Here is a 26,610-nt window from a genome sequence, read left to right on the forward strand (position 1 = left end):
CAACAACAACCCAAAAAAAACCCCCAAAAAACTGGTGTGTAAAAGCCAATTTGAATTTGATCAATGATTCATAAAAATGAGTAGATTTTTCTCTGAACAATGTGTTTTATCATATGATCGAAGAATTTAGTCTGTTGAAAGAAACAGACTCCAAAAATGAAAATCAATACTAAGGATTGGGTTTAAGGCAGGTCAACAATCATTTCATTGCTCTCCAAAATAATAGGATGATGGGTCTGTTTAATGCTAATACTCCTTATTGCACATCCTAGAAACGAATTCTTCAGCGGTCTCACCTCAGCTTGCGCCAGTGTCTCCTTCTGGCGGACTGGGGAAGGATCACACAGCTCCCTGTAGTTTCTTCTACAGTTAACCTTAATATGATAAGGCACTCCTGCAATGGTGATCAGAGAATTCCTAAAGAATTCATGATCCAAGGAAGGAAAGACGTAGCTGTCTCTAAGAAGGTGACTTCACTTCTGTTGGTGAGTAAAATAGGGAAGGAAAGCTGGTCCTTTGTGTGTGTGTAGGACATTTAAAATATCTGACCTAGATGCCCTAATGAGAAGACCCACCTGTGTTACTTTGTTGATCGTGCATTTGTAACTGAATTTCTTCTCTGCCTTCAGTAACTCAGGCCTTATGCCATAAGTGGCATCGATTTTAGACTTATCTTGCAAGGGACACAGCATTTTCCACAGGAAACATCACAAGAAATCAATTGGAACTCTGCTAATGTTCACTAAAAACACTCAATTGCAAATGCAAGAAATGGAAACACTCCCATAGACTTAAGGCAAAAACATCCTGGGCAGAAGCAGAGGACGACTCTCCTGAGAAGTTGCTAGACTTTGTTCAAGTTTCAATTTGCTTCCGAAGTTTCCTGATCATTGGAAACATGGCGATCGTGTACTTGTCATCTCTTAGCATCTCCTTTGCTTATGATCGCCTAAGGCCCTCCAGCCTGGTTGCTGTACTTTAGTGCATGAGTGTTACTCAAGTTATTTCCTGTACTAAAACCATCACTGTTTTCTACAGTAATGTGCTGACAGTGAAGCTTTCTTAACTGTGCAAATGAACCTCTCCTGGCATTTTACCCAGAGAGACTTTCCTGTGTGTGTGAATAATGTTTTTTCTTTACCTCACTAGTATTTTAAGTCTATACTATTGACAGGGTTGTATGATTAGTACACCAAGCAAATGTCCCATGGTGGTTACTTCTAACATCATTTATTAAGTATTATTTATTAATAAGCGGCCTCTGAATTGAATGTATACATATCATAGATATATAAATGGAATTGGAGCTCATATCTTAATGCATTAGCCCTAATCTGAGAATGCTTAGTTCATATAATAGAGCCTTGCTCTATTCTTACCCTCATGAGATAAACACTGAAGACATGAGTGCTATAGTAAAGCACACTGAGGAGATACGGTGGTGCCTGGCTATTGGAACAAATAGCATCTGGGGTCTTAAAAATTTGCTTAAAAATGTGGCTTATAGAAGAAAGACATCAGCTAGCTTATGCAAATGAAGCACTCCAGCCTGTGATCAAAAGATTTGTAATAAAAATCCTTGATCAGAGAAGGAGCAGCCTAGCTCTTAGGGACTCACATGCTGAGCATGTTTTTCCATTTTAGCTTTCTAACTCTATGGCTGGGCACAAATTACTTGTTATTTTGTCTACATAAGCAACCCTTTGACATTTTCTGTTCGGCTCTTTGACATCATCATTTGATCTATTGTTGTTTGTCTTTTTAATGAGCTTTGGCTTCCTTCATGAATGATACTCTGGATGGCCTCCCACAGCTCATAAAGTCTTCTATCACTACTGATCAGTGCAGAAAATCTTTCCTTGAGATGTTATTGATAGGTGGGATATACTCAAGGTCATATTTTGTATCTGGTGGACTTTTACTTTTTTTCAGCTTCAACTTGAACTAATGTAGAGCAATTGATGGTCTGTTCCGCAGCCTGCCCCGATCTGGTTTTAGCTGCTAATATTGAACTTCTCCATTGTCTTTTCCCACAGATGTAGTCAATTTATTTCTGTGTATCTTATCTGGAGAAGTCCATGTACACAGTCACCATTTGTGTTTTGGAAAAAAGATATTTACTATGAACAAACTGCTGGTTTTGCAAAATTCTATCATGTAATTTCCAGCTTCATTTCTATTACCAAGATCACATTTCCCAACTACTGTTCTTCCCTCTTTGTATTCAACTTTTGCATTCAAATGGTCAATTACCAATTCATCTTGATTGGGTGTTTGATCAACTTCAGACTGAGGATATTGGTAGATTCTTCAATTTCTTCATCACTAGCTTTGGTGGTTGGTACATAAATGTGACTAACAGTTGTATTAAATCTTTACATCTTCCATTTCATTTGACACTTCCAATGTCTTACATTCATACTTCCTACAATCCAAGTTCGGATTAGTATATTTTGGCAGTGGCTTCCTCTTCCCTTGCCTTGTACCCACCAGCAAATGAAGAACCCCAAGGCTCCACTCCCACAGGCTTTACTCCATGCACATCACCAAGCTTGACCACTCTGAGAGAGCCAGCTCCTCCTCAGGCACATTGCAAGCGCCCTTTGACCCAAGGGGCCTATCCTCTGGCACGTCTCTGACAGGGCTCTGCTTCCACTCTGTACCCGACCATGCTTCAAGGCTGTGACTCCTTCCTCTGAAGAGGGCAGGCTTCTTTGTAGTCCATTCTTCGCCTGGAAGCGCCACTGAAACCTGTTTATTTTGGGTGATGCTGTTGGCATTCGAAATACCAGTGACACAGCTTCCGGCATCACAGCCTCACACAGACCACCACAGTAGGACACACTGACAGACAAGTGGTGGTGGCTCCCAGGAATGACACTTCATTTTCTCTGACTTATTTTGAAGATACTCTCCAGAGCCTGGCCGTAACTCAATCTAGGAACCAATTCTTTATCATCTATTAGCCTCTGCCACTGAGGTCGCTTTCGATGTCAAGGCCCTAAATAATAAACAAGTGATAATGAAATCCAGAACAACAGAGTGAGCCCAAACCTCAGGATACAAATCAACCCTGGAGTCAATTCTGACTGAAAGCGCCCCAGGACTCCCTCACTGCAGGATGAGCAAGCAAACACCTAAGCCTGGACGGTGTGTGGCACTGTGAATTAAAGAAACAACTCAACATCAGTAACAGTAATAATAATAATGTTCTGAATGGGTGTGATGAAGCAGTCCCCATGTTTATATCAAAACATTGCATATCCAAATTTTTACATAAGAGTCTTTAAGAGGGATGGCTTGTGAAGAAACAACGGGTTTTATGAAAATGAAACATTTGTGACGTAGGGATTGCCTATACTATACTAGTTCAGGCTCAGATGTCTGTTATAGACATAGGCGCTGCCTGAGATATAGGTCAGAGAGTATATATGAAAAATTAGAACCTAACGTAAAAGAAAATTAAGGGGGAAATGTTGTGTTGAAGCAATTACTTCTAGGTTTATCTATTCTCTATCATTTTGAAAATCTCCTACCACTAATGGGAAATAAGAATCCATTTAATAAAGAAAGAAAAAAATGGTTCAAGAGAAAAACTCACCTCGGCTATAGAGTGGGCTGCTGCTTAGTGGGGGTGGCACGATGGGGGTGGATTTCTGGGCCTTGGGCTGCACTATGATTTGGTAGCCCTGCATGAGCCGCTGGCAAATGAACTCTTCAAACACCTGCTGGGCTGTCATCTGCACACCCTCCTCGTCCCTCCTGAAAGCACAGATGACGCCTTACATGAGTTGCTCAGCCCGCAACAGAGTTGCACTTAAGAGTACACAATCCCACTCTTTCCGTTTGCCTCGTGCCCTCCCACAAGTCATTGCTGACTCTACGGCAGGTCATAAGACTTATCAATTTGGAAACCACTCTTGAGAGGAATGAGCAACTCAAAGAACAAGATTTCCATCAACACAACAGCAGCATAAAAAGGCAGGAAATTCAACGCCCAACAGAATAATCAAAGGGGAAAAAAACCAGACTTAATGCACTCAAAATAAGTATATTGGCACATGAAAAACCATCCATGAAGAGCAATTTGTTAAGGAGGCTTCTCAACACAACTAAATACAAGTTTACAGTTCTTACATCATGAAGTCTCTGAAATCCAGGGAGAGGGAAACCGATTTGAAAACAGTACAATTACTGGGACACCTCTGGAACTCATCCAAACAAAGGCAGGGGGCACCTTTGCTGTGACACACACCTGTCGATGTCGGTTTCTGGGAGGAGATCATAGCAGCCTTCAGTGTAGTCATTCTGCAGAGCCTGGCGATCTGGGAAGTAGTCGGTGGTGAGCGGGAGGCAGGCTGGAGTAGTGAGGGACTTCCAATCCACTCCAACCGTGCAACAGAAGCCCGGTACTACAGGGGGGGCAGACAGTGTCAGAACTGCCTCGTGTCACAGGGAAAAAGCACGTGTGGTCAACACAGCAGGGGTAGGGCAAAGGGAGAAGTGGAAATGGAGAGGAGATGGTGAGAGGTGATAAAATTGCCAGGAGGGGGGAGGGGGCAGGGTGGGGGAGGAAAGAAGAGAAAGAGAAACAGCGTTTGTTAGACAATGCAGTGCACATGCGTCTCCAATCCCATCATGCACATGGATTCACAGCTGATATGTTTCGTTTTAATGTTCCGATTTTAAGCTACAGCCACAATGCCGGTGAGGTTACTGCAGGGCAGGCAGCGGTGTGTATAAAGCAGATCGATATTCCAAGAGCAGGTGAGGGGCTCAAGCCACAACCTCTTCCCAGGACTGCAGAGGGGGTGCAGTGAAGAAAGGAGGGGAATTCAGTGTGATGTCTGAATTAACAGCATAAAGCAGCAAAATGTGGAATCTTTTCAGAATTGTAAAATTGAGGAATCGACTTCAAAGGGTGGGAGGATAAATCAAGGAAGGATTTGGGGTAAGTTATGAAGCCAGTACTTTCAGACTCAGAGTTAATAATCAAGGAAGGACAGCTTGGTCAGCATCATAAGCCTGGTCATAGGACTCTGTCCAGAAATTCCTACTGTTTAGGTACAGCAGGGCTTCCTAACATCAGTACTACTGACACTGAACTGGACAAATCCTTGTGGGGGAGGCTTATGGGACATCTTGGACCTTACAGGATGCTGAGCAGCGTCACTGGCCTCGACACACGACGTATCAGTAGCAGCCCCAACTTCTGACTACAGACGATGTCTCCATACATTGCCAAATGACCACTAGAAGGGCAAAGCCCACCCTGGTGGAAACCACTGAATTCAAGGAATAGGGGCCCCTCTCTTGCAGTAATTTAAGTAAAGATTAGTTCTCTAATCTCTGTTAAGAGGAAGTTCAATGAAGCAGAAATACTCTGTGCCTTTACCTCTGACTTCTTAGCAGGAGGCTCATTTTATACACAGTGGTAGTGTACCTGCTGTCCCATTAAACCTCACACTGCCTCCACAAGGCTGGGCTGGTGGCACCATCAATCTTTTCATATGCACGGCCAAGTTGAACCTCAGAGAGGTTACACATGGTAGCAGAGTCAGGATTAGATAGTCCCTATCTATTCAGGGATCTTTCCAACGTATATAGCACACTATTCAGTACAACAGAGTCCTACTGAACCAAGAGTCACAGAAGCAGAGGAGAATCGGGTCACCACGGGAACACACTCTATGCAGCACCACAGCCTCTAGACTGGTCTGGCCAACTTATTAATACTTGTTGTTGTTAGGTGCTATCGAGTCAGTTCCGACCCATAGCGACCTTATGCACAACAGAACAAAACACTGCCCAGTCCTGTGCCATCCTCACAATTATCTCTATGCTTATGCCCATGGCTGCAGTCAATTAATTCTTGGAGGAGTGTAAGACATAGCCCAGAATCATCTAATTAGCCACTCCAATTTCTCTATATGACAGGAGTTTCGGTGGACTTGTTCCTACTTCCTGGTCAAAACCAGGAGCAGAAACGAGAGATTTGATCGAAGTCACAATGGAGAAGTCACCAACAGCAGACAGCTGTATCCTCATCTGGCCCTGATCAGCTTCCTTGATTTATAAGAAAACGTTAAAAATGGATTCTACAGGGTACACACCAAAATGTAGAGAATTCAAACAGTGGGTCCAAGCTCCGAGGGTGAGACTGGTTCTCAACTCCTACTTTAGTGACCTCCAGAGCACAGCCTCCAGAAAACAGGCCCCACGAACAAGGTCCCGGAGGGTACCCCACCTCCGAACCACTAAACTGGAGAAAATAAACACAGCGGCTGGGGTTGCAGAAAAATAAAACTCAAACCCACTGCTGTCAATCAATTTCAACGGAACCTTTTGGGGACAGAGAAGAACTGCTCCGTAGGTTTTCCAAGACTAGATATTTCCAGATATTTCCTCGTCCTTCTCTGTGGAGTGACTGGTGCGTTTGAACTGCTGACTTTGAAGGCAGCAGCCCAGTGTTTAACCCCAAGCAACCCGGGCTCCTTTATGCCACCAGGGCTCTTGGCAGAGAAACGGGCTCGTCTACTCACGCCGCCAGTGCGGGAAACAATCAATCTGACAATCAGACTCTGGGAAACAGACCTCCCCAAGGACATGAACCAAAAGAAAAACAACCATCTCCCGTAACATGCATTAAACCTGCATTATTTGCTGTCATTAAAAAACTGGAAATCACCCAAATGGTTACTAGTAGAAGGATTATTCAAACTGGGTACAGTACTCTGATGAAATTGCCATTAAAAATGACTCATAGGAAGGACCTAAAGAAACAGTGAAGGTGGAAGGATTATTAAGTAACCACAAACGGGGACAAAGAAGACTCAGTGGTGTCTATACAGTGGCAATGGGTCCCCCCCTATTGTGTTACTGTGGGTATTTACCTGTTCTTTTGTTGCAAAGCTATTTAAATAGTCAGGAGAATCAAAGCAAATGGCTCGCGACCAAATATTTTCACCTACAACTAGGTAGGCAGCTCTAATTCCTGCCCTCACCTCCCGCTGGCATTTTCCCACAGCTACCGCTAGGCAATGAAGGACTTAGAATTGGCTCTAGACGGCCTCAAGGAGCCCATGGGACTCCCATTACCCTCCCCTCTCCGCCTGAATCAGGAGTATGAGGTCACTCCACTCTCACTTTCAATCAGAGAACTGAAGGATCTGTCTTCCCTTGGGACTTTGCTCAGCGAGCCATGGACGTTCAGCCCCTCCTGTTCCCACAGGGCTGTGCTGCTTCCACATGCTCGGATCATGCACCCCCACCCCCGCACCTCTTCAGTCAGCCGCCACCTCTTACTTGGGTCTGGAGAAGTAGAGACACTGTCCTCTAAAGACTCTTTATTCTGGGTCCTAGGATTCATACCTATAGAAAGATACAATCGCTCATATTAATAAGGGTCACTTTGTGGGGAAAAAAAGTTCTGAGTCACTATGGTTGAAAAATCCTAAAACTGTGAACAGAAATAAAATGGTAACCACCTGAAAATCCTGTGCCGAGCAATTCAAACAGCGCAAAGAACCGGCATGAAAGATGAGCAGCCTGCAATTTGGGAATGCGTCCGCTCGTACTCTGAGTTGTTCAGCATTCTTTGCTCAATGAGACCTTTAGTGCAAGCATGCATACACCGCACATGCACACGCAAGCAACTCATCATTTATTTTGAGAAAAACGGAAATATTTCAAAGTCACTTCAATTAATGAGAGCCATCTTCCACAAATATGAAATGACCTATTTAAGTTTAGCTCCCTCAGTTGTTCTCTGGAATGTTCTTCCTCAAGTCATGCCTTTATGGAACACGAAACAGAATTCACTTCTTTAACGAAAACACAATGATTTGGCCTATGATTCGGGTAAAAGGAAAAACCGTCTGTGGTATGCAATGTCTTGACTAAAGTAATAGAATTAATTTTAAAACATCCCTTTCAAAACATGCATATTTACTAGAGAGATGGGAAGGAGTCTTGCCAACACTGATGGTAGATACCTCTGAAAGGAAAGTTGGGAGGAGGAAATGGAGGTAAACGAGAACTTTGGGATCATTTGAATCTTCTAGAACAATCTTTCACAGGCAAATTCTTAGTGAAATCTTTCTAAGATGATGTCTTAGGCAAAGAATTTTTGATATGACAACAAAAGCATGATCCATAATTGATATACTGCATGTCACCAAAATTAAAAGCTTTTGCTTTGTGAAAAGTACTGATGGGAGAATGAAAGACAAGCTACAGCCTGGGAGAAAACATTTGCAAATCACATTTTCACAACTATCCAGAAGATATCAAGAACTCACAGAACTCAAGAATAAAAAAGAACACACACACACACACACACACAAAGAAAAATGGACAAAAGATGTGTATAGACACCTCACCAAATAACATATCCTCCAATGTAAGGGACATTCTGGCTATACTCTTTCCAAGACAGGTTTGGTTGTTCTTCTAGCTCCATAATAGAGTCAGTCTCCGTAGCCAACAGGATCATTCAAAGGCATCAATTCTTCTGAGCTCTCTGTTTCATTGCTCAGTTTTTGCATGCATATAAGGCGCTTCAAAATGCCATGGTTTGAGACCGGTGCACCTTAGTCTTCAACGTGACGTTTCCACATTTTAACACTTTTAAGAGGATCTTTAGTGCAGCGTTATTTGACTAGTGCAATAAACCCTTTGATGCATTGACTGCTGCTTTCATGGGCATTGATTATGGATCTAAGTAACATGGAAATCCTTGACAACTTCAATTGATTCTCTATCATCATGCGGTTTGCTGGCCTACCTATCATTGCATGCTACTCAGTAACAGAAAAGGTGAACTACAGATACAATAGCCTCTATTCGTCTCCCTCAGAAGCATTATGCTGAATGAAAGAAGCCAGATTCAAAGGTTACAAATTGTAAGATTCCATGTTCATGACTCTGAAACATAGAGATCCTATTAGGGCAGAGTAGAACTCACCCTGTGGGTTTCCTACATTATAACTCTTCATAGGAGGGGAGAGCCTCATCTTTCTCCCATGGAATGGTTGGACGGTTTGAACTGTTGGCCTTATAGTTAGCAGCCCAACGCATAACCACTGTGCCAACAGGGCAGTATGGAAAAATCTATGTATTTGTCACACTCATGAACTATATACTGAAACATACATGTTACTGCTGAAAATTTAAATACATATATATTTTTTGTAGTCCTGAGTGGACATTTCAGTCCATCTTTATTATTATTATTTTTTAATTAGGGGCACATACAACTCTTATCACAATTCATACATACATCAATTGTATAAAAAAGATACAATTTTAAGTAGTATTTTAAATACTAAAAAATGATGTCCCTTGGTCAAAGCAATTTTACAACTTCTTTTTTTGGAATTGTCTTCTGTAGATTTTTAAAAAATTATTAGTCACCACAATAGAAGATATCAGTCAGACTGATAGAGTATTTGCGAGTTTGGCCATTTTTTTCCCTATAAAGAAATCTCAGCTCAGAGAAGTTAGGTACCTCACTGACAAGCAGGTAGTTAGTAGGATGAACCCACACAGAGGCCTCTGGTAAAGGCTCGAGCTGTCATTTCACTGCTCCACTCTAATGGCTACTCTCTCTATTGCCAGCTGTCCATCTGGGGCACCAATTTTCAGCAGCTGGAAAACAATTCTTCTTGGTTAAATATCAAAGCCATTTGGAACTTATTTTTCTGAAAAGGCTATCAATATCCATTTTCACAAAAGCTTAAAGCAGTGGTTCTCAACCTGCAGGTCGTGACACCTTTGGGGGTCGAATGACCCTTTCACCCGATTCATATCAGTAGCAAAATTAAAGTTATGAAGTAGCAACAAAAATAATCTTATGGTTGGGGAGGTCACCGCCACATGAGGAACTGTATTAAAGGGCCGTAGCATTAGGAAGCTTGAGAACCACTGGCTTACAGCATGATCATAAAGTTGCAATGCGCTGAGTTTCCTTGTTCAGTCTGAGAACTGGTAAGGCATTCCCCAAACTGGCATTCTTGAAATACTCTGAGCAATAGAATTACTATTATCAAGGGGACAATGTGCGGATGCTCAGTTTGTGCATCAGAATACCTTCTTGTAAGGTTAGCTCTATTACCTTATATTTATATTTTAGCATTTTGAAGGAGGAAAAAACACATAGAAAACCCAATCTAGACTTGGTCTATGGAACAACTGCAACTTTTACTCTAGGAAAAACAGTCCAACTTAAAATCCCGTGAGCAATGGTTCAAGTTCTTAGAGGCAACCAATGAAAGGATTCATTGGTCGGAAAAAAAAAAAAGAAAAAAAAAAAAGAAAGGATTCATTGGTCAAAAAGTCCTTTCCCATCCAAGCCCACCTGCCTTTTGTACCACCACCACAATAATTTTAAGAAAACTCTATTTTTAATGTTTTAAAGAAATACAGAAGTAACCTTTAAAGGACTTCTAGTAAGCGACTTACCTAACTCCCTTGTAGCCAATGGCTACCACCCATGGACTCTCTCCCCACAGGCTTTATTTTCAGACCGTAAACTCACTAACTGCTTACCTATGAATACTCTCAGAAACCTAGCATGACACAGTTGAGAACTCATAGCCAATCAGCTGTGCTCCAATTCCACTTTGGAAAGGAAATTTCACTCTCAAGTTCAAGGCCAGAGACATAACTGGGAGAGCTAATGCAGAGCAGAAAAATCAACGCTCTGTCTCTTTTGACCAGAAGTTTAAAAGTCTAATTATATTCTCTAATTGTTTACCTCAAGGCCAAAAAGAGCAATCCATCTAGAGTCTCTGGGCAGCTGCCAGGCCCAAATCTAGATGCAGAGCCCGAGGATTGGCTGTTTCTCCCCTCTGGGTTACAAAGATGGTATTTATCCATGAACTACCCAGCCTGACCTGCATGAGTACTCTGAAATCCTTTGTTCTAGCTAGTGTGCTATGATTTCCTTGCTCCCTCAGCACTCAGGCTAAATCTGCCACACACCTACTCAACACAAACCCCAGGCTGTAGATATTGAGTCCCAACGAGGCCTAAAACATGACATTTACTTATTTTCTCTTATCTAGACTATGTCCATGCAGTTAATGTTCAGTTAAAGAAACAGGGATAAAAATTACCTATCAAATCCAACCAGTTATCTGGTTCCTGCTTGGAATCATGATAGAAAAAAACAAAAACGAAACAGTAGAGTGCTGAGGCCAACAATAGTGTAAAAATAAAATTCCACAGGAAAAGAAACCCAGAGCCTCCACTCACCGTGAACTCGGACGCATTCGAATATAGGAGAAACTCTGAATCACACCTGGGGGTCTACAGATGGTGCACAGTGTCCACCAAAAGGAAGTGAAGGTGGGGGTCACAAAGTTTTCTGTTGTTCCGCCACCCACCCGTGCCCATTTTAATGAATGAAATGTTAACTAGTATTTTTTATGCCCCACCTAACCCAAAATAAGGGCTTGAAATAGTCATCTTATCCTTGAAAAACACAATTTATTTTGATACAAGCTACAAAGTCTGTGGAGCAAGCCAGCAAGTGTGTAATGCCCACGATGCAGAAGAAGAACTTGAGGTTCAACAAAGTTTCAAGACAATAATGGCCCCAAAATGCAGGAAGGAGCAAGAAATAAGATGAAATAAGAAATAAGTTGGCTTTTATTTTTTTATCCTTCCCTTTGAAGCTCAGGGTTCCAGAATTATCACTTGCATACTCCTGTACACATCATTGGATTTCTTGTCTGGGGAGCATGTCTGCCCAGGAATGCCATCTTGCTGGAGGGCTCCCAGACTGAGGCTGCACTGCAGGACTTTACCACCATACCACTTTCACCATTCTCGCCGAGATCTCATGTTCCAAGTCAGTATACCACTAACCCCACTCACAGTCTGATGTGCCATGAAAAGGCTATCCACTCACTGAGATAGTTAAAGTTTATTGTGCCAACCTGGCCGATAAACACATGTGGGGTTAATTGAAGGGCGAGGGATAAATGGTTCGGTGAGCCTCGCCTTTCGAGTTCTCAGGTCTCTTGCTTTCTGATGATCGGACCAGGATGCAGCAGCCTTAGCCAGTCTCCTGCTTCAGCTGGAAAGGCTCACCTCCTGCAAGACATCCCTGAAGAGAAGCCGCATGGACCTACCCTGATGCAGCCCTGAATGCTGGAGCAGCTGTGTGGAGACCACTGCCAGTGCTGAGATGCTTACATGCTCACTGATTCGGCTTTCCTCCTGCAGTCAGCATCATTGCAAGTGTTTTGTGAGATGGAGGAGGACTTTGTGGATTGGTGTCGGAAGTATGGGTTAATGTTGGACTTGTGGGCTTGGGCAGCACTGGGTTGGGATGTTTTCTTGATGTGCATTTACCCTTTATATAAAACTCTCTCTTATATATATGAGTGTCTGTGGATTTGTTTCTCTAATGTTCCCAGACTAACACACCCACTTGGCCCACATAGAACGGCTTCAAATAGAATCCCAAGTGATTCATAAGCTAAAGATCCTTGAAGCCTGAAGAGTTGATTTCTTAATTATTTTTGTTTCTTCTTGGCCCTTAGATCTATGTCCTAGAGTTCAATAAACATTTGTAGAATGAGTAAGTTTAGAGCTCTTGTGGAAAGCAAACCACGTTCTATCCAGATGAAGGATGAATTGAAAGGAAAGTCACTTCAAATCCAGGTAGGAAAAAAAATTGTCCAAGTGGATGAGAAAAAGGATCGACGCTTTGTCTTTTAACAATACTTGTTGGTGTAGAAAGCATGGCTCTGCCTTTGTGAATGAATGTTACTGACAGCTTTGCCCTCTCTCCAATCCCCGTTGTTTTGTAATGTACAGTAACTTAAGCTTTTAATCTGTACGAGTCAACAATTCATTTATATTGTGGCCTCAAAAGCAGGCCTATCCATTCATAGTTTCCTTTTCTCAACAGTTTTAAATTCTGTTCTACTCTTTTGGCTAAACTAATCATACAATCAATAGAATTCTCCTATGGCCGATGGGGATGATTTATAATGTGCTCCAATAACATTACAACGATGCCTCTAAAGTGAACAAGAAACATATAAATGCAATATGAACTGTTGCCCTAATTTAAGAACTCTTAGTTTTTATGACATGGCTGTACTCAATGCTCATGAAAAGATCACTGACGGTATGGGTGCTATTGCAAAGTGTGACGAAGAAATCAGATGGTGACCAGATATCATCAGGAAGAACTGGGCCTGGAGTCTTAAAGGTTTATCTGAAATCAACCAGCCATCTAAGTGAGGCATCACCAAAGTTTTCGTGGAAAAGCACACCGGCCAAGGACTGTAAATAATAAAATCCAAATCTGGGCGAGGGAATGGTATCAGAGCTTAAATTGTGAACACTGAGTTGACAGAAGTGTATGGATAATAGTCGAAGCCCCAAATCCATGTGCAGGATCCCCAGGAGGGTTAAACCTCCAATGAATCCCCTCTGACCACAGTCTAGGGATTTCAATAGTCTTGCTGTCACACAGAGACCACTGCAGAGGTGATTAAGGCAGATGGCGTTAGGTTAAAGTATAACACCTTTTCATTTAATCTCTCTATTGACCTATTTTAAATTTGTTCTAATTTTTAATATTATCTGCGTTCCACCTACATCACAACATTTGGGTTGAGATGCAGGGAGTCGGGAGGAGGTTAGACCAAACCCAAGGAGGTACATGCTGGTCCAACACAAAAAATGGGAAAGGAGGGAGGGGGTCGGGAGAAAAAAGGGGCACAAGAGTGAAATGATGAACGGAGGGAGCAGAGCACTAACCCACCCAGGGGGAGAGTACTGGTCTTATCTCCAGAGACTTGGGAGTGGGCATCCAGACCCTACCACGGAGCACCAAACCAGTAGGACAATATTGCCATGTAGAAGAATGCATAAAAATAGAGAGAGCTATAGGACTGGCCCTAACCAGAGACAAACTGACCCCCTCCCTAGAAATAGGTGTGACAGAGAACAACACTAAACCTACAGGCTGGGGAGAGGGGCCAGCGTACCACACTCACACAGAAGCAGTCCAGGAAGGAAGAAGAGAAAGAGAGCCAGACTGGACCCCACCCGCTGGCACACCAGGCCCGGAGGATGACGTCCCTGCAGTGAGCTAATGAGACACAGAGGGGACTGGGCAGCCAACAAGAGCTCGTGTCACATTGTCCCCTTACTGGAGCTGACTGCGACAGAGGACCTTTGTGGGGACACATGGTGGGAAGGTACTGCAGTCTGAACCACCCACAGCGGGGCGAACCAAGAAGGGAACATATCAGACCAGCAGCTGGAGCAACACTATGAAGCCCCTGAGGAGCCCCAAAAAGGGACTCCAGGCTGGGAAGGGCAGCTCCTGGACAGTCATGAATGGCAGCAAACAGACCCAAGATTTTTGTGTATTTCTTCTCTTCCTCCTGTGCTCCCTTTTTTCTTCTTCTTCTTGTTTCTTCCCCTCTTCAATCTTTTATTTTTTAAAAATCAGTTTGGGCTATGTCACAGTCGGTATGCCTACCTAGGTAAGATAGGCATGGGAGGCATGCCCGACGAGAAAGCAGTGGGACCCACAGTCCCGGGGAGACCTGGGGGAGAGGGTGGTGGGAGAAGGAGGAGGTGAGCACACAGCGCCATGGACGGGGGAACAATTAGGGTATTAGAGTCAATAACAAAGAGGAGATAGGGATCAGGGGGTGGGGTGTCGGAGCAACAGCAAACTAGCTAAGAGAAGTTACCAAGAGGCAGAAATAAGAGGAAAGTGAAGGTGGGGCAGGAGGAAGGTGAAAGGAAACAGACAAAGGGTAAATGAAACAAAGCAATGGACAGAGGTATTAAAATAGCAGTGTACATATGTAAATACATTAATCCACAAAAATAGAGGTATTGGCCCATGCACATACATTTATACAGCAATACACTGAGGTAGGGGATGGACTTTGGGCCTCTGCTCATACCCTCCCTCAATACAAGAACACTGTGTTCTAACCAATCAGCAGAATGAGATGTCCACCCTTCTGACACAATTGCTGAAGACAAAACAGGTGCATATGCAAATGTGGTAAAGAAGGTGAATGGTGCCCGGCTTTTAAAAGATACAGCATCTGGCAGAAAACCAACAAGTCCACATGGAAGAAGCACACCACCGGTGTGATCATGAGGAGTCGTAGGAACCAAATAATAATAGGCATCAGCAGACACATAACAAACAAATAAACATATTGTTGAGAACAAGGGGGGTTAGAGCAGAGATTCAAAGTCCATCTGTAGACACTGGAACAATCTCCCCCCACAGGGCCACTGGGAAGGGACCAGTCAACCAGGGTGCAGTAAAGCATCAATGAAACACACGATATTCCTCTGGTTCCTTGAGGCTTCCTCACCCCCCACTACCATGACCCCAGTGCTGCTTCTCAGTTCAGACTAGACCAGAACATGTACACAGGTATAAATAAGAGATGGGAGCTCACGACACATGGAATCCAGGAACAGTAGTGGGAATAGCGACATCGGAAGGATAGGAAGAAGAGGGGGAGAGGAAGAGAAAAAGGCAGAATGGATTGCAATGATCGACACATAACCATATACCCCTCTCCAGGGGTAAGAACAACAGAAAACATGGGGAAGGGAGACAGTAGTCTCGGTGTGAGAAACAATACAATGTACAATCTACCAAGGGGTTACGGGGGGTGGGGGCAGGGGAGAGGAGCTGATACCAAGGGCTCAATAGAAAGTAAATGTCTAGAAAAGAATGAAGGCGACATATGTACACATTCGCCTGATGGAAGCGATGTAACAAAATTTGTAAGAGTCCCCAATAAAATGATCTTTTAATAAATAAATGATTAGCTTCAAAACTGACCATAAACTCAAAAACAGATCTTATCCACTTTCTTTTTAACTGATGTTTCTCTGTTTTACTTTGTCATTCTGGTTGGGGTTTGTCTTTTGCTCTTGTTTTCAAGTTTTTCTGTATGTGAAATTTGTGATAGGTTAATTCCATAGAGACAGTAATGATTAATAGTTACCTAGAGACATGGCAGGGGTGGTTGGGGGAAAATGAAGAACTAGCAACAATGACTATAAGAATAAAATGTTCTAAACGCATTGTGGTGATGACTTCACGATTCTTTTTAATATAACTGAACTACTGAATTGTATGATATGTAAATTATATGCCAGCACAACTAGTTTTAAAACTTGAGATAACTATTCAACAAGGTTATAAGGGCAAGAAAAAAGCAATGGGTTGAAAATCAGTCTTTGGTAGCATGAGATGTTACGCTCAGAAGGCTTCGGATGTTCATTCAAGTGCCTAGTACGTGCCGGGAATAACCTGAAGAAATAAAGATACATCTATAACAAAGCAGAAGTCCTTGCCCTCCTGGAACTGGCAATAAAATTTTTAAATCTACTATGTCTGATGGATATGTGCTATGAAAAATATTAGGCAAGAAAGATGGTGGGAGTAACCAGAACAGGGCATTAGAATTTAGGTATGAACTGAAGGAAGTGAAAAAGCAAGCTGTGAACAGGGAGCCATGTATTTATTATTCAATCCAGGGCTTTGGATTCACTTTGGAAGTGAAAGGTGACATTATTAATAATTATACAGAACAATGAACTCAAATCAAGGCTCTCTTGGGGAAACCCAGAATATGGAAACTTTAGGCATAAAACTCTCTAGGGTAAAAGCATTATTGCAGAGGTGACAGAGAAAGACTGAGATGCAGGTCATGTCTTATAAGTTTGGGGAATTGTTATAGTACAATTAGAGGGAAGAAGCGGTAAGGTTTGGAAGCTCATCAGGGGCCACATGCACAAGGGGGCTCTGTTGGCTATGGTAATGTCTTTGGTAGATTAGGAGCAAGTGTCAACTAAGTGAGGTGTCAACCAGGTCCACACTGAAGAAGCAGACCAGTCTGTGTGATCCAAGGAGTGTAAATAAAATCCATGATCGGGAGGAGGAAATTGTATCAGTTTAAATTCTGAGTATGGTACCCAGTTTGCAGAAGGCTATGGATGACCGTGGAAGGTCAAAATCCATTTGCAAAGTCCCCGGGTAGATAAACCTCCAGTGAATTCCCTCTGCTTATCACCTAGGGATGTGAATAGTCTTGCCACCAGAAAGACTGCATTGTAAAATGGGTGATTTCCACCCTCCTGATCAGCCCTGGAAGAGGCACAGTCTCCCATGAGAGCTTACCTGGGTGTGTCCTTGATAGAGATCAACATACGAGGGGTTGCATAGTTAAGAGTCATGCCCTGACTGCCTTGGGGAGGCACCTGGACCAGTCTTCTAAGCTCCTCCATGTACACGTCCCAATTATGGCCTCATTTTCGCTCCAGTAAACCTACCAGTAGTAACTTCGATGCATTGAACTGCCACCAACCATGCATTTGTGACCGTTTTCCTTGATCTCCTCCCACTACCCATTTCAAACCTCTGTATATCAGCAAACCCTTAGACATCATTAAGATCTCATGCTAATAATCTCTCTCATCTGGATACTATGCTTTTGTCTTATACTTGTCCCATTTAAGACTACTAAATGTGCTCTTTTTTAAAAAAGAGTGAACATAAAGCCCTTGGCTAGTTTTGCACAGAGAACGTAAATGACCTGAGGAATACTCGGAATCGGTATGTTTATTCTTAAACCACATGGAAAGGCAAGGGGGGAATCTGGAGACACGTTAGCTAGCAGGCTCTACAACAATGGAAGCAAAAGATGCGTGCTCTGGACTGGGTAGGACTAGTCGAGGTGATGCGATACGGCCAGATTCTGGCTATGCCTTGAACACAGATCTGACACGTTGCACTTACTCACTGGCTAGTACATGTAGGAATGAAATAGAGAATAATTTTTTGTCTGCTTTCTTCTGTGGCTGGTTACCAGTGGTCAGGGAGCCCTATTAGATCAGGTAGGATACTAAAAGTTGATCCCTACATGAGCATCACTACAGCCTACAGCCTGGTGACCCTATGGAAACATGCTACTGGTCCTAAGGGCACTGGCCGCGGGTTAGAAGGGTGTCACAGCACCACAACTACAAAGACAGAGCAAGCAGCCCACACCTCAAGAAGCTACTTATGCTGATCTAGTTATGTAATTGGCCATTTGCATACCAATAAAACAGATGATACTTTGTGTGTCAGCTGAATTCATTTTTGCATTTAGCAGCTTAGTTCTGGAAGTATAAAATACATTGGTCAATAAAAGTAAAAAGCACTGTAGGGAGAAGCTAACTAAAGGTAATCTCCTTCAGTCTAGAGCAGGGATCAGCAAGCTTTTGGGAAAGAAGTGGCAATCCTGTCCCTCACAATTTAAAAGTTACTTGAGAGCCATAAATAAAGATTCACAAACAAATGAGATAATCATTATCTGAAAATGAAATTATGATAGTTTTATTTTCATTTTCAATTTTCCTTCAGAGCCGCATGTACGTTCTGGAAAGAGCCACATGTGGCTCTTGAGCTGCAGTTTGCTGACCCCTGGTCTAGGGCATACGTTCCAAAACTTATTTGGCCTACCACACCTTTTTCAGTAACAAACAAACAAATCACTTCAGGTCCCCTACCAACTAAAATCTTCTGTACACCTCTAGCCCAGAATAAAGTGTAGACGTCTGCTCTTTCACGTCAGAAGCCCGGATGGCTAGCGGGTTATGCTTTGGGCTGCTAACTTCAGAGTCAGCAGTCAGAAAGTACCAGCCGGGGCTTTCTACTGCAATACAGAGTCACTGTCCTACTCTGTTCTGAAGGGTCACTGTGAGCTGACATGAACCCGCTGGCAGGGAATTTGGTTGTTTTGGATCTGTTTTTGCAGTCCTTGCGCTGGATCGCTCCAGTGCCCACTTTGGGAAACACTGGTCTAGCGGGTGGTTGTGGACAGAGATGGAAACAATGAGCTCGCAGAACTGAATTATGCACACAGAGGTGCATGGAAACATCTCCCGGGCGCATGTGAGGAAGAGACAAGAACTACCAAAGTGGAAGTCATATTTAGTTTGAATCACAAAGACCTAGAGAGCTAACATTGGCTGAGTACGCACCACAGGGGGCAGGCTGTCCTCGGTACTCTATAGGGACCATCACATTTAAAACAACCATTCTCCTCCCAGGTGCAGAAACTGAGATACACAGAAGCTAGGTAACCAGCCCAAAGGCTTTACAGATGGTAGCGGTCGCATGAGACTCACCTCCTAAGACTGTCCGGCCTGCTCTCTTTCCACAGGCAGTAAAGTGGAGGCAGATGAAGCCAGACATGCAAGCACGAGCTAGATGCCATGCAGCACTACAGTCAGCTGACGACTTTACATGTGGAACGGATTGGCTGACAGACCTGTATTTGGAAATATCTCACCTAGGGCAGTGTGGAGAGTGAATCTGAGAGGACCAAACGGTGGGAAGATCACGTAAAAGGCTACTTACTGTAATGGTCCGGACCAGAAAGCACAGGGGTATCAACAAAGGCAATGGCAGTGAGAACGGAAACGAGCTGTCAAAGAACAAAGAGGAGGCAGGGTGGGGGTTGGGAAACAAGGAGACAAGTTGCAATGCCAGTAAGGATAGGGTACTTGTGCTGTCAACGAGAAAATGGTACTTGGGGTCTTGCAAGTGAAGTACTCCATCAGCTAAATGTATCTAGAGCTCAGGAGCTTAAGAAAGAGAAAGGCTGAGCCAGATATCCAGGCTGGGGTGGGGTGGGGTGGGGTGGGATGGAGGGGGTGTTAGCTCAAAGGGCTAGTGTCATTTGATGATCTTCCAGATATCCTTAAATGAGAATTCTTGTAAACCTCCCTCTTTCCCCAGAAGAGATTTTAATTTTTTTAAATCACCTTATGGGTAATTATCTAGACTACCTAAGCAACCCTAGGCCAAGAACCACTCCGGGGCGTTCCCAGCACTGCAAGCATCTGAGAGGGCAATTTCTCTCATCCAGGTGTGTTAAGTGACAGGAGCACTGGTGGTGCAGTTGGAATCCATTAGTTACAGAGAGAGAGAGAGAGAGAGAGAGAGAGAGGAAGAAGAAGAAGAAGAAGAGAAGAGGGGAGGGGAGGTGATGTGCGTCCATACAGATGGATCACTGTGGAAATCCTATGGAACAGTTCAGCAATGACTACATGATGACAGGCTTTGTTTTGTTCTTGTTACAGCCAACAGTGAAACTAGCTCGCTTATTCAAGCAATCCCCAGTATCACCTTCTTTCGTTCAACTCTACCAGGGTTTCTAAAAAAATTAATTTAAAAAATAGCTCCTTGGCTCAGGAAAACAATAAAAACGTGGTTTTTATCAGATTCTAGAGGCACTGTGAAAGAGTCCTAAGACCAGGCAGTATTTTCACATTCTTTGAGTGAGCGCAGAAAGCATCTTACACACCCTCCGATTTTTATCCAATTTGATAATTATGCAGGGAATCTCTTACTGCCAATCTACTTGCCAAGCCTTAACCAAAGGGCTCCAGGAAAATTATCAAATGGATCTATCAGTGGTTGAAGGGCAACTTGATGAACTAATCTTCCACAACGTCACGTTCACTCCACCTTTCTTACGGTTTAGAAACCCAAGTCAGCTTATGAAACACTAAGACAGAAAGAAGAAGAACCGTTAGCTTATTGAACACTAAAGCAGGAAGTAATAGGCCCCAGTTTTAATGATTTCCACACTTTTTGGTAGACTACCTACCCCTGAAAATGCTCCAAAATCTCCCTCCACCCATCCAAACGAAATGTTTCGCTGCACCCTGAAAAATTCCATCCGACGAGGAACCAGAGAGTGAATTTTACTGGCTTTTTTTTACATTTAAAAATCAATATAGTATTCTTATTGTCTGAATCAGGTTACCTGACAACTGGCTTGAGAAATTAGTTTCCTGTGTCTACAACTGTAGGTATGAAGTCACCCTACGTAAAACATGATAAAAAATACGCTATAATATTTTATGACAGAAATATGTAAAAAGAACTACAATGTGGTAAAAATTAAAAATGCTTCCAAACTTTCCCCTCACTTTTACTTGAATGTTCACCCCATCTTTACCTAACCAAATCATACTTCTGAAAGGCTGAGATGTATGCCTGCTTCTCAAAGCTGCTGTGCCACCCTCACCCAACCCTCTTCTTGTTTATGAGATCACAGCCAGAACCACACAATTCCCGAAAGGTGTCTCCCATCTCTGTGAGGCTGTGTCACCTCTGCTGCCAGGGTAAGTTCCTCTAAAGTTAAAGACTAGTCCTGTCCCGTCCCAGGGCCCTCCCTTCCTCTGGAGTCGCTGACAAGTCAATGACAAATGTGGCCTGGCCAACATGTTCTAGGCTAAAAACGTACTGGACAGCCCACTTATCATCCCATGCATTATACAGCACTGCTTCTAAAATGGGCCGCTCAAAATTAGCATTGAAACAATCCCAAAATACAGCATGGTCCTGTGCTTTCTGGTTCTCAGTTGGTTCCTAGATGTAAGCCTGCTTTGAGCGCCCCAACTCTATTACCTCTCAAGTTGGTTACCTGCGCAGCTGTTGCTAAGCAGGCTGACAGAGAGCGCTTCCGTTCCACTGAAGTTCAAGAAGGACATGTTGTCACCAGACTGGCGGGAAGTGCTGTGCCTGCAAAGAACAGAGCCCAGCCACCTGGCTTAATGAGGAGCATCACCCTTTCATCCTGCTCTCCCTGCACATCAAGCACTGACATCAAGTAGACCCCCCGGTCTTTCTGTCCTACATCTCTGCCTTATACAAACTCAGAGGAGGAAGATGGAAGGTGCTTGAACAGAGGCAGAGAGGGCTGCTCCTGGCCCTCATCCCCTCACACATCTCTCATGATGTCAAGGCGATTAAAAAAGGGCTCAGAGATTGCTCCTGGCAAAGAGCACAGGAACACTGAGCCCAGGCTGGTCAGAGCGTGGATGACTTTCCCTCCATGACTCTCCTTGGGTGCCTACTAATACTTCCAGAGCTCTGGTTTCATGGAAGAGTTGTCTCGGGAAGCGCAAGTCTTGATTTCCACATTGCTGTTAAGATTAACGTTTTCTAAACTCCACAGTAGAATTTCTCAATGACCAATGAAAGAGAGGCTGCCTGAAACAAACAGCACTTGTCAGCACCTGTCTCGGGGGCCACGGCCAAATTATTTCCTCGTGGTCACCACTGAATGGAGTTGTAAAGAAACCTATGCTTGAGGCTTACAAAGCGTGCATTGGATTCAAAATAAACCTGAAGCGGGGCCGAGGCAACAGCTCAAACAATAATGCCAGGCAGTTCGCTTGAAACTTTGCCAAGGAAGGAGAAGAAGCTAACCAACAAGGGAAGGCCTGCTCTCGACCTGTGGTGTCGAGTCGTGATCAGCAGGATGTTTGGGCAGCAGTGCTGTAGATTGTCTCGGGGGCCACAAAGGTTCTCAAGGCGCCTCCTGGAGCCTGTGCGCAGCCTCACCTTCCGGCAGCGTCATGATACGCTAACTCCAGCAGCTCTGCGGAGGAGTGGATTGGGTCTCTCTGCCCGCTGCCCTGCAGCTCCACCATGTTCTGTCGGGTCTGGTGATGGATCTGGATGGCCTCTCCGGAGGGTCCTATCCAGACAAAGATCCACTGAGCATCATTCTCATCCAACAGCTAATGTTGTGCACTTAATTCCAATCTTCCTTTTTCTAACGCTTCTGCGACATAGGTGTTGAAGAGATTAAGAGACGGGCACAGCCCAGAGGAACATGTTACGCAGGATCAGAAGACACCTCTCCTGCCAACGGGCATCATCCTGGTTATTTGTCATCTTATTCAAGTTAAGAGCTGAAGTGTCAAGGAGAGAGCAAAAGAAGGGGAAGCCAGGGCCTTTCCCAGGAGGGTGAATACCAACTAACTGAGAAAGGAAACATGAACGAAACATGTCCACCTATAGGACAGTGAGGATCAGGACTCTCTGAAGCAGAAGGTTTGCAAAAAGGAGTACAAGCAGAAGAGAAACCAGAATTAGTCAATAGAATGAAAAAGGCTTCCAAGCAAAGAGAATGCTTAGAGCTGATTGCTGAACACAGGTAGCAGTCATTAAAACAGAGGGCATTCTAGGTAGAAGAAATAAAATTTCACGCATAGGAAAGGCAAACCGTGGGCAGGGAGAGCACAAGATTAGTTTGGGCAAGAGAAAGGCCTCTGAGGAACAAGAAGGCAGAAAACCGGGGAGGCTCGCATAGGAAGGCCTTCTTGATCAGAAGGCCAGGTAGGTAGGAGTGTAGATCCAAGACAGCAGAATTCAGGAGAGCACCGTTTTAGTCACTGTGTGCCGGATGGGCGCGAGGTGAGCTGAGGCACAGAGAAAGCGCAGAAGGTGAAGGGGCAGCCTTTCAGTACAGAACTGAGAGAGAGCCAGTGGGGATGGAGACATCTGAGAGAGACATGTAGTGGAACATGTAGTGGTGATGACAGCGCGCGGGAGGTTAGGAATAATCCTTACCTATCAACAACTGAACCAGATTAATTTCTCAAGTATTTAACTTTTAAATACTGACAGCGAGTTCAAAAGAAAACCACTGGAAATTTCCAGGCAGCCAGCGGGATGGTTCCCATTCACGAAACGCTAGTGTTTAATGCATCTGCTCTTTCTCAGGAACAGTCTATTAAACTGAAGTTTAATTTTAGCCACAGCTTTATAAAACCTTGATGCCGTCTCGTTTAGGGCATATATATATATATATACACACATATGTATATATATACACACACACACATACATACACACACACACATTAAAGATGAACTAGGAACAAGAGTATATTTGGGGAATGTTATTTCAGTTGTCAGAGACACCTGAAAAAAAATTTTTTTTTTACTTTTGTGTAGCCAAGACAACAATTATCAATATCTAAAGACAAATCAGAAAGGAAGGAACAAACAAGGATGAGGAAACAAAGTAACTAAGTAGGCAGCAAATAAAGGAACAAAGTCATGGGGTTAACACAGCTAATTATGGTTACAAAGCTATTCCTAATTACCAGTATGTCTTCACCGATTCTCCTAATGCTCCCGGGACAGGCAAAACGGTTGGGGCAACAGAACTACTGGACCAAGAATATGTGGCTCATTGGTGCTGAGAACCAGGCTTACATGCTCCTAGTCTGGGCTTTCTTCTTAGCCGCCAACTTACCCACAGGGAAGGTGTGCATCCAGCGCCTTCTGTTGGAAGTCAGTTTCATGGGCATTCTCGAGGGGGCGAAGGGGTTGATCAGCGCCCGCTGGGGTGTGTATCCACCAGGCCGAACGTGCAGCATAGACTCCGCACTACCTACATGGAACCTCCCCGGAGCACTGGAGTCTCGCTGTGAGGGCTCCATCAGGTTCTCCAGGATATCTAGAGAGGCGCAGAAACCACAATGAAACCAGGCAGGGAGAGTGCGGTCAAGACCGACAAGACTGCTGGCCATCATAAATGCTAACTAAGGAATGGGAGAAAGGACTAAAACCGCCAAACTAAATTGAACACTTTGCTTGGGAGAAGGAATTGTGAGTCCTAAGCCAGCAGCCTGAGGAAGACACTTCCAGACCTGCTGAGGAGGACCACATGTGGCTTGAAGATCCCGAACTGCAAGCCAGATGCAATGGCTGAAGGATGAAGCATGAACTCTTTCCCTTCTCTGTGTGAGATGAACAGTGAAGCATGGATATTTGGTCCCCAGAAGGGCAGGCTCTGGGAGAGAAAATTCTAGATTCTCACAAAACTTGTTTGCTTTTCCTCGTGGACATATGGGGCTGCAGTGCCTAACTTCTTTGTATTGTGCCATGTGACTGAGGTAAGGTCAACAGAACATGAGTGGAAGTGACCAGGTTCAAATCCAGGCCTGCCCCACAAATCCAGGCAAGAGCTCCATTTTCTCTTCCCCTTCTGTGGTGGCCTTGGAGACCAGGCTTGGTGACCTAGGATGGAAGGAGGCTGTAGCCCAAAATGAGTCTAGAGATGAGGGTTCCCATCCCACTGATTCAACCGGCACGAGTAAGATATAAAATGTTATACTGAAAAACCCTGGGGGGAAAAAGATGCATGTGCTCTTGTCTTGTTCAATTGCAGACAGGTCCCTACTATAGAAATGGAAGAAAGTGGGCTCCTTCACATGACTGGAACAAAGAGCTGAGCCCCACAGCCAGCGCCCCTCGTACACATCCCGTGTTTGCTAAGCAATCACCGAAGCGAGAGAGTGGATCCAAACCATAGGGTTTCCTACAGAGCCAACAGTCTCATCTGTTTCCCAGGAAGCAGCTAATAGGTTTGAACCACTGAAAGCCGGGGGGGGGGGGGGGGGGGAAGTTCTCCTCTACCTTATGGGGGGATTATAATCTGTAACCAATGGCAACATGTTTGATTTGGTTTTGCTTTTTAATGTTTGGTTCAGGAGTCTTGGTTGTGCAATGGTTAAGAGCTCTTGGCTGCTGATCAAAGTTGCTGGTTCGAACCCTCAAGTCATTCCACAGGAGACCTGATGACCTGCTCCTCAACTCAACGTTTCAGCCAAAGAAGCCCTCTCGGCCAGCTCCACTCTGTCCTACAGGGCCACTATGAGTCAGGATAAACTTGAGGGCAGACAATGGCAGTGGTGATGTTTGATTTCACTTAGCTATAGCTATGGACGAAGCATATTTTCAGGAAAATAAGATTATCTGTCATACAAACTTAGAAATTTCCCAAAATAGGGAAAATATAACTTAGACATTTTCTAATATATCAAAAATCTTCTGAAAACCAAACCTAATTGAGGTGACATAAGGGTATATTGTGTGGCCCTTTAATGAAGTATATGCTACTTTCTCTTTTAGAATTCCCTTTAAATTTTACACCATTTGGGAGAAATGGTTTTTCAGCACTCTCAAGTTTCCACAGGCCCATGGTGGCTAATGGATGAAAGCGCCCTGCCCTCCAGCCCTGAGGCTCCTGGAGCTGACAGCACCCCCATTAACATCGGATCACCAACAACCTTCCTGGCCCTCTGGGAGCCTTCCAGGGCAAGAGGAGGCAGCTTTGTGTACACACATTCCTAAGCTGATGACCAAGTCAGGAAGCGCATGCTTTCATTTATGTAACATTCCCGAGATAACTAAATTATATAGCGAAAGAGATGAGGGGCAAGGTCTGGCCATAACGGGGGTGGGGGGTGGAGGACTGCTGGCATGAGAGAGCCTGGTGGTGATGGGGCAGTTCTGTGTCGTCAGACATTGTGTGCGAGTGACACAAATGTGCGAAGACTACACAGAAACATACAAACTTACACAAGTCTAGATATACTCAGTGAATTTCCTTGGTTTTGATACTGTGCTGTAGCTATGGAAACCGTCAACACTGCGTGAATGAGTGATGGGTACACAGGACCATCCTGTACTTTTTTTGGGGGGGGGGGGTGGGGGGGGCAGGAAGGACCCTACTTCCTATGAATACAAAACTGTCCAAAGAAAAAGTTGAAAATAAAGTCAATAGGGGCCTGCAGACTAAGTGCAGCTGCTGCTGGATGGGTCCAATAGACCCCAGGAAGAGCAGCACTAGGCAAGTCCTACACCCGCCATGCTGACAGGCAGCTAACGGCTAGGAGAGTTCATACCACAGCACTCGGATAGGGGTTGTTGCTGTGAGGATGGAATCCGCCC

General features: G+C 44.1%; 1 protein-coding gene across 6 annotated transcripts in view; it reads right to left on the reverse strand.

Annotated features, from left to right (window-relative positions):
• Window positions 1-26,610, reverse strand: part of DEPDC5 (DEP domain containing 5, GATOR1 subcomplex subunit) — a 157,465-nt gene that overhangs the window by 59,070 nt on the left and 71,785 nt on the right. For 2 of the 6 annotated variants that reach the window (XM_075533338.1, XM_075533333.1), the window contains 6 exons: window positions 24,128-24,331; window positions 22,424-22,559; window positions 21,501-21,598; window positions 7,306-7,371; window positions 4,256-4,439; window positions 3,602-3,762 (listed from right to left, as the gene is read on the reverse strand). In XM_075533338.1, coding sequence (XP_075389453.1) covers window positions 3,602-3,762; window positions 4,256-4,439; window positions 7,306-7,371; window positions 21,501-21,598; window positions 22,424-22,559; window positions 24,128-24,331 — 849 coding nt within the window. The remainder of the gene's footprint in view (window positions 1-3,601; window positions 3,763-4,255; window positions 4,440-7,305; window positions 7,372-21,500; window positions 21,599-22,423; window positions 22,560-24,127; window positions 24,332-26,610) is intronic. The other 4 variants (XM_075533335.1, XM_075533334.1, XM_075533337.1 and 1 more) reach the window with 4 other exon arrangements.

Source organism: Tenrec ecaudatus, chromosome 16 (assembly GCF_050624435.1).
Source record: "Tenrec ecaudatus isolate mTenEca1 chromosome 16, mTenEca1.hap1, whole genome shotgun sequence".
Taxonomy (NCBI): domain Eukaryota; kingdom Metazoa; phylum Chordata; class Mammalia; order Afrosoricida; family Tenrecidae; genus Tenrec; species Tenrec ecaudatus.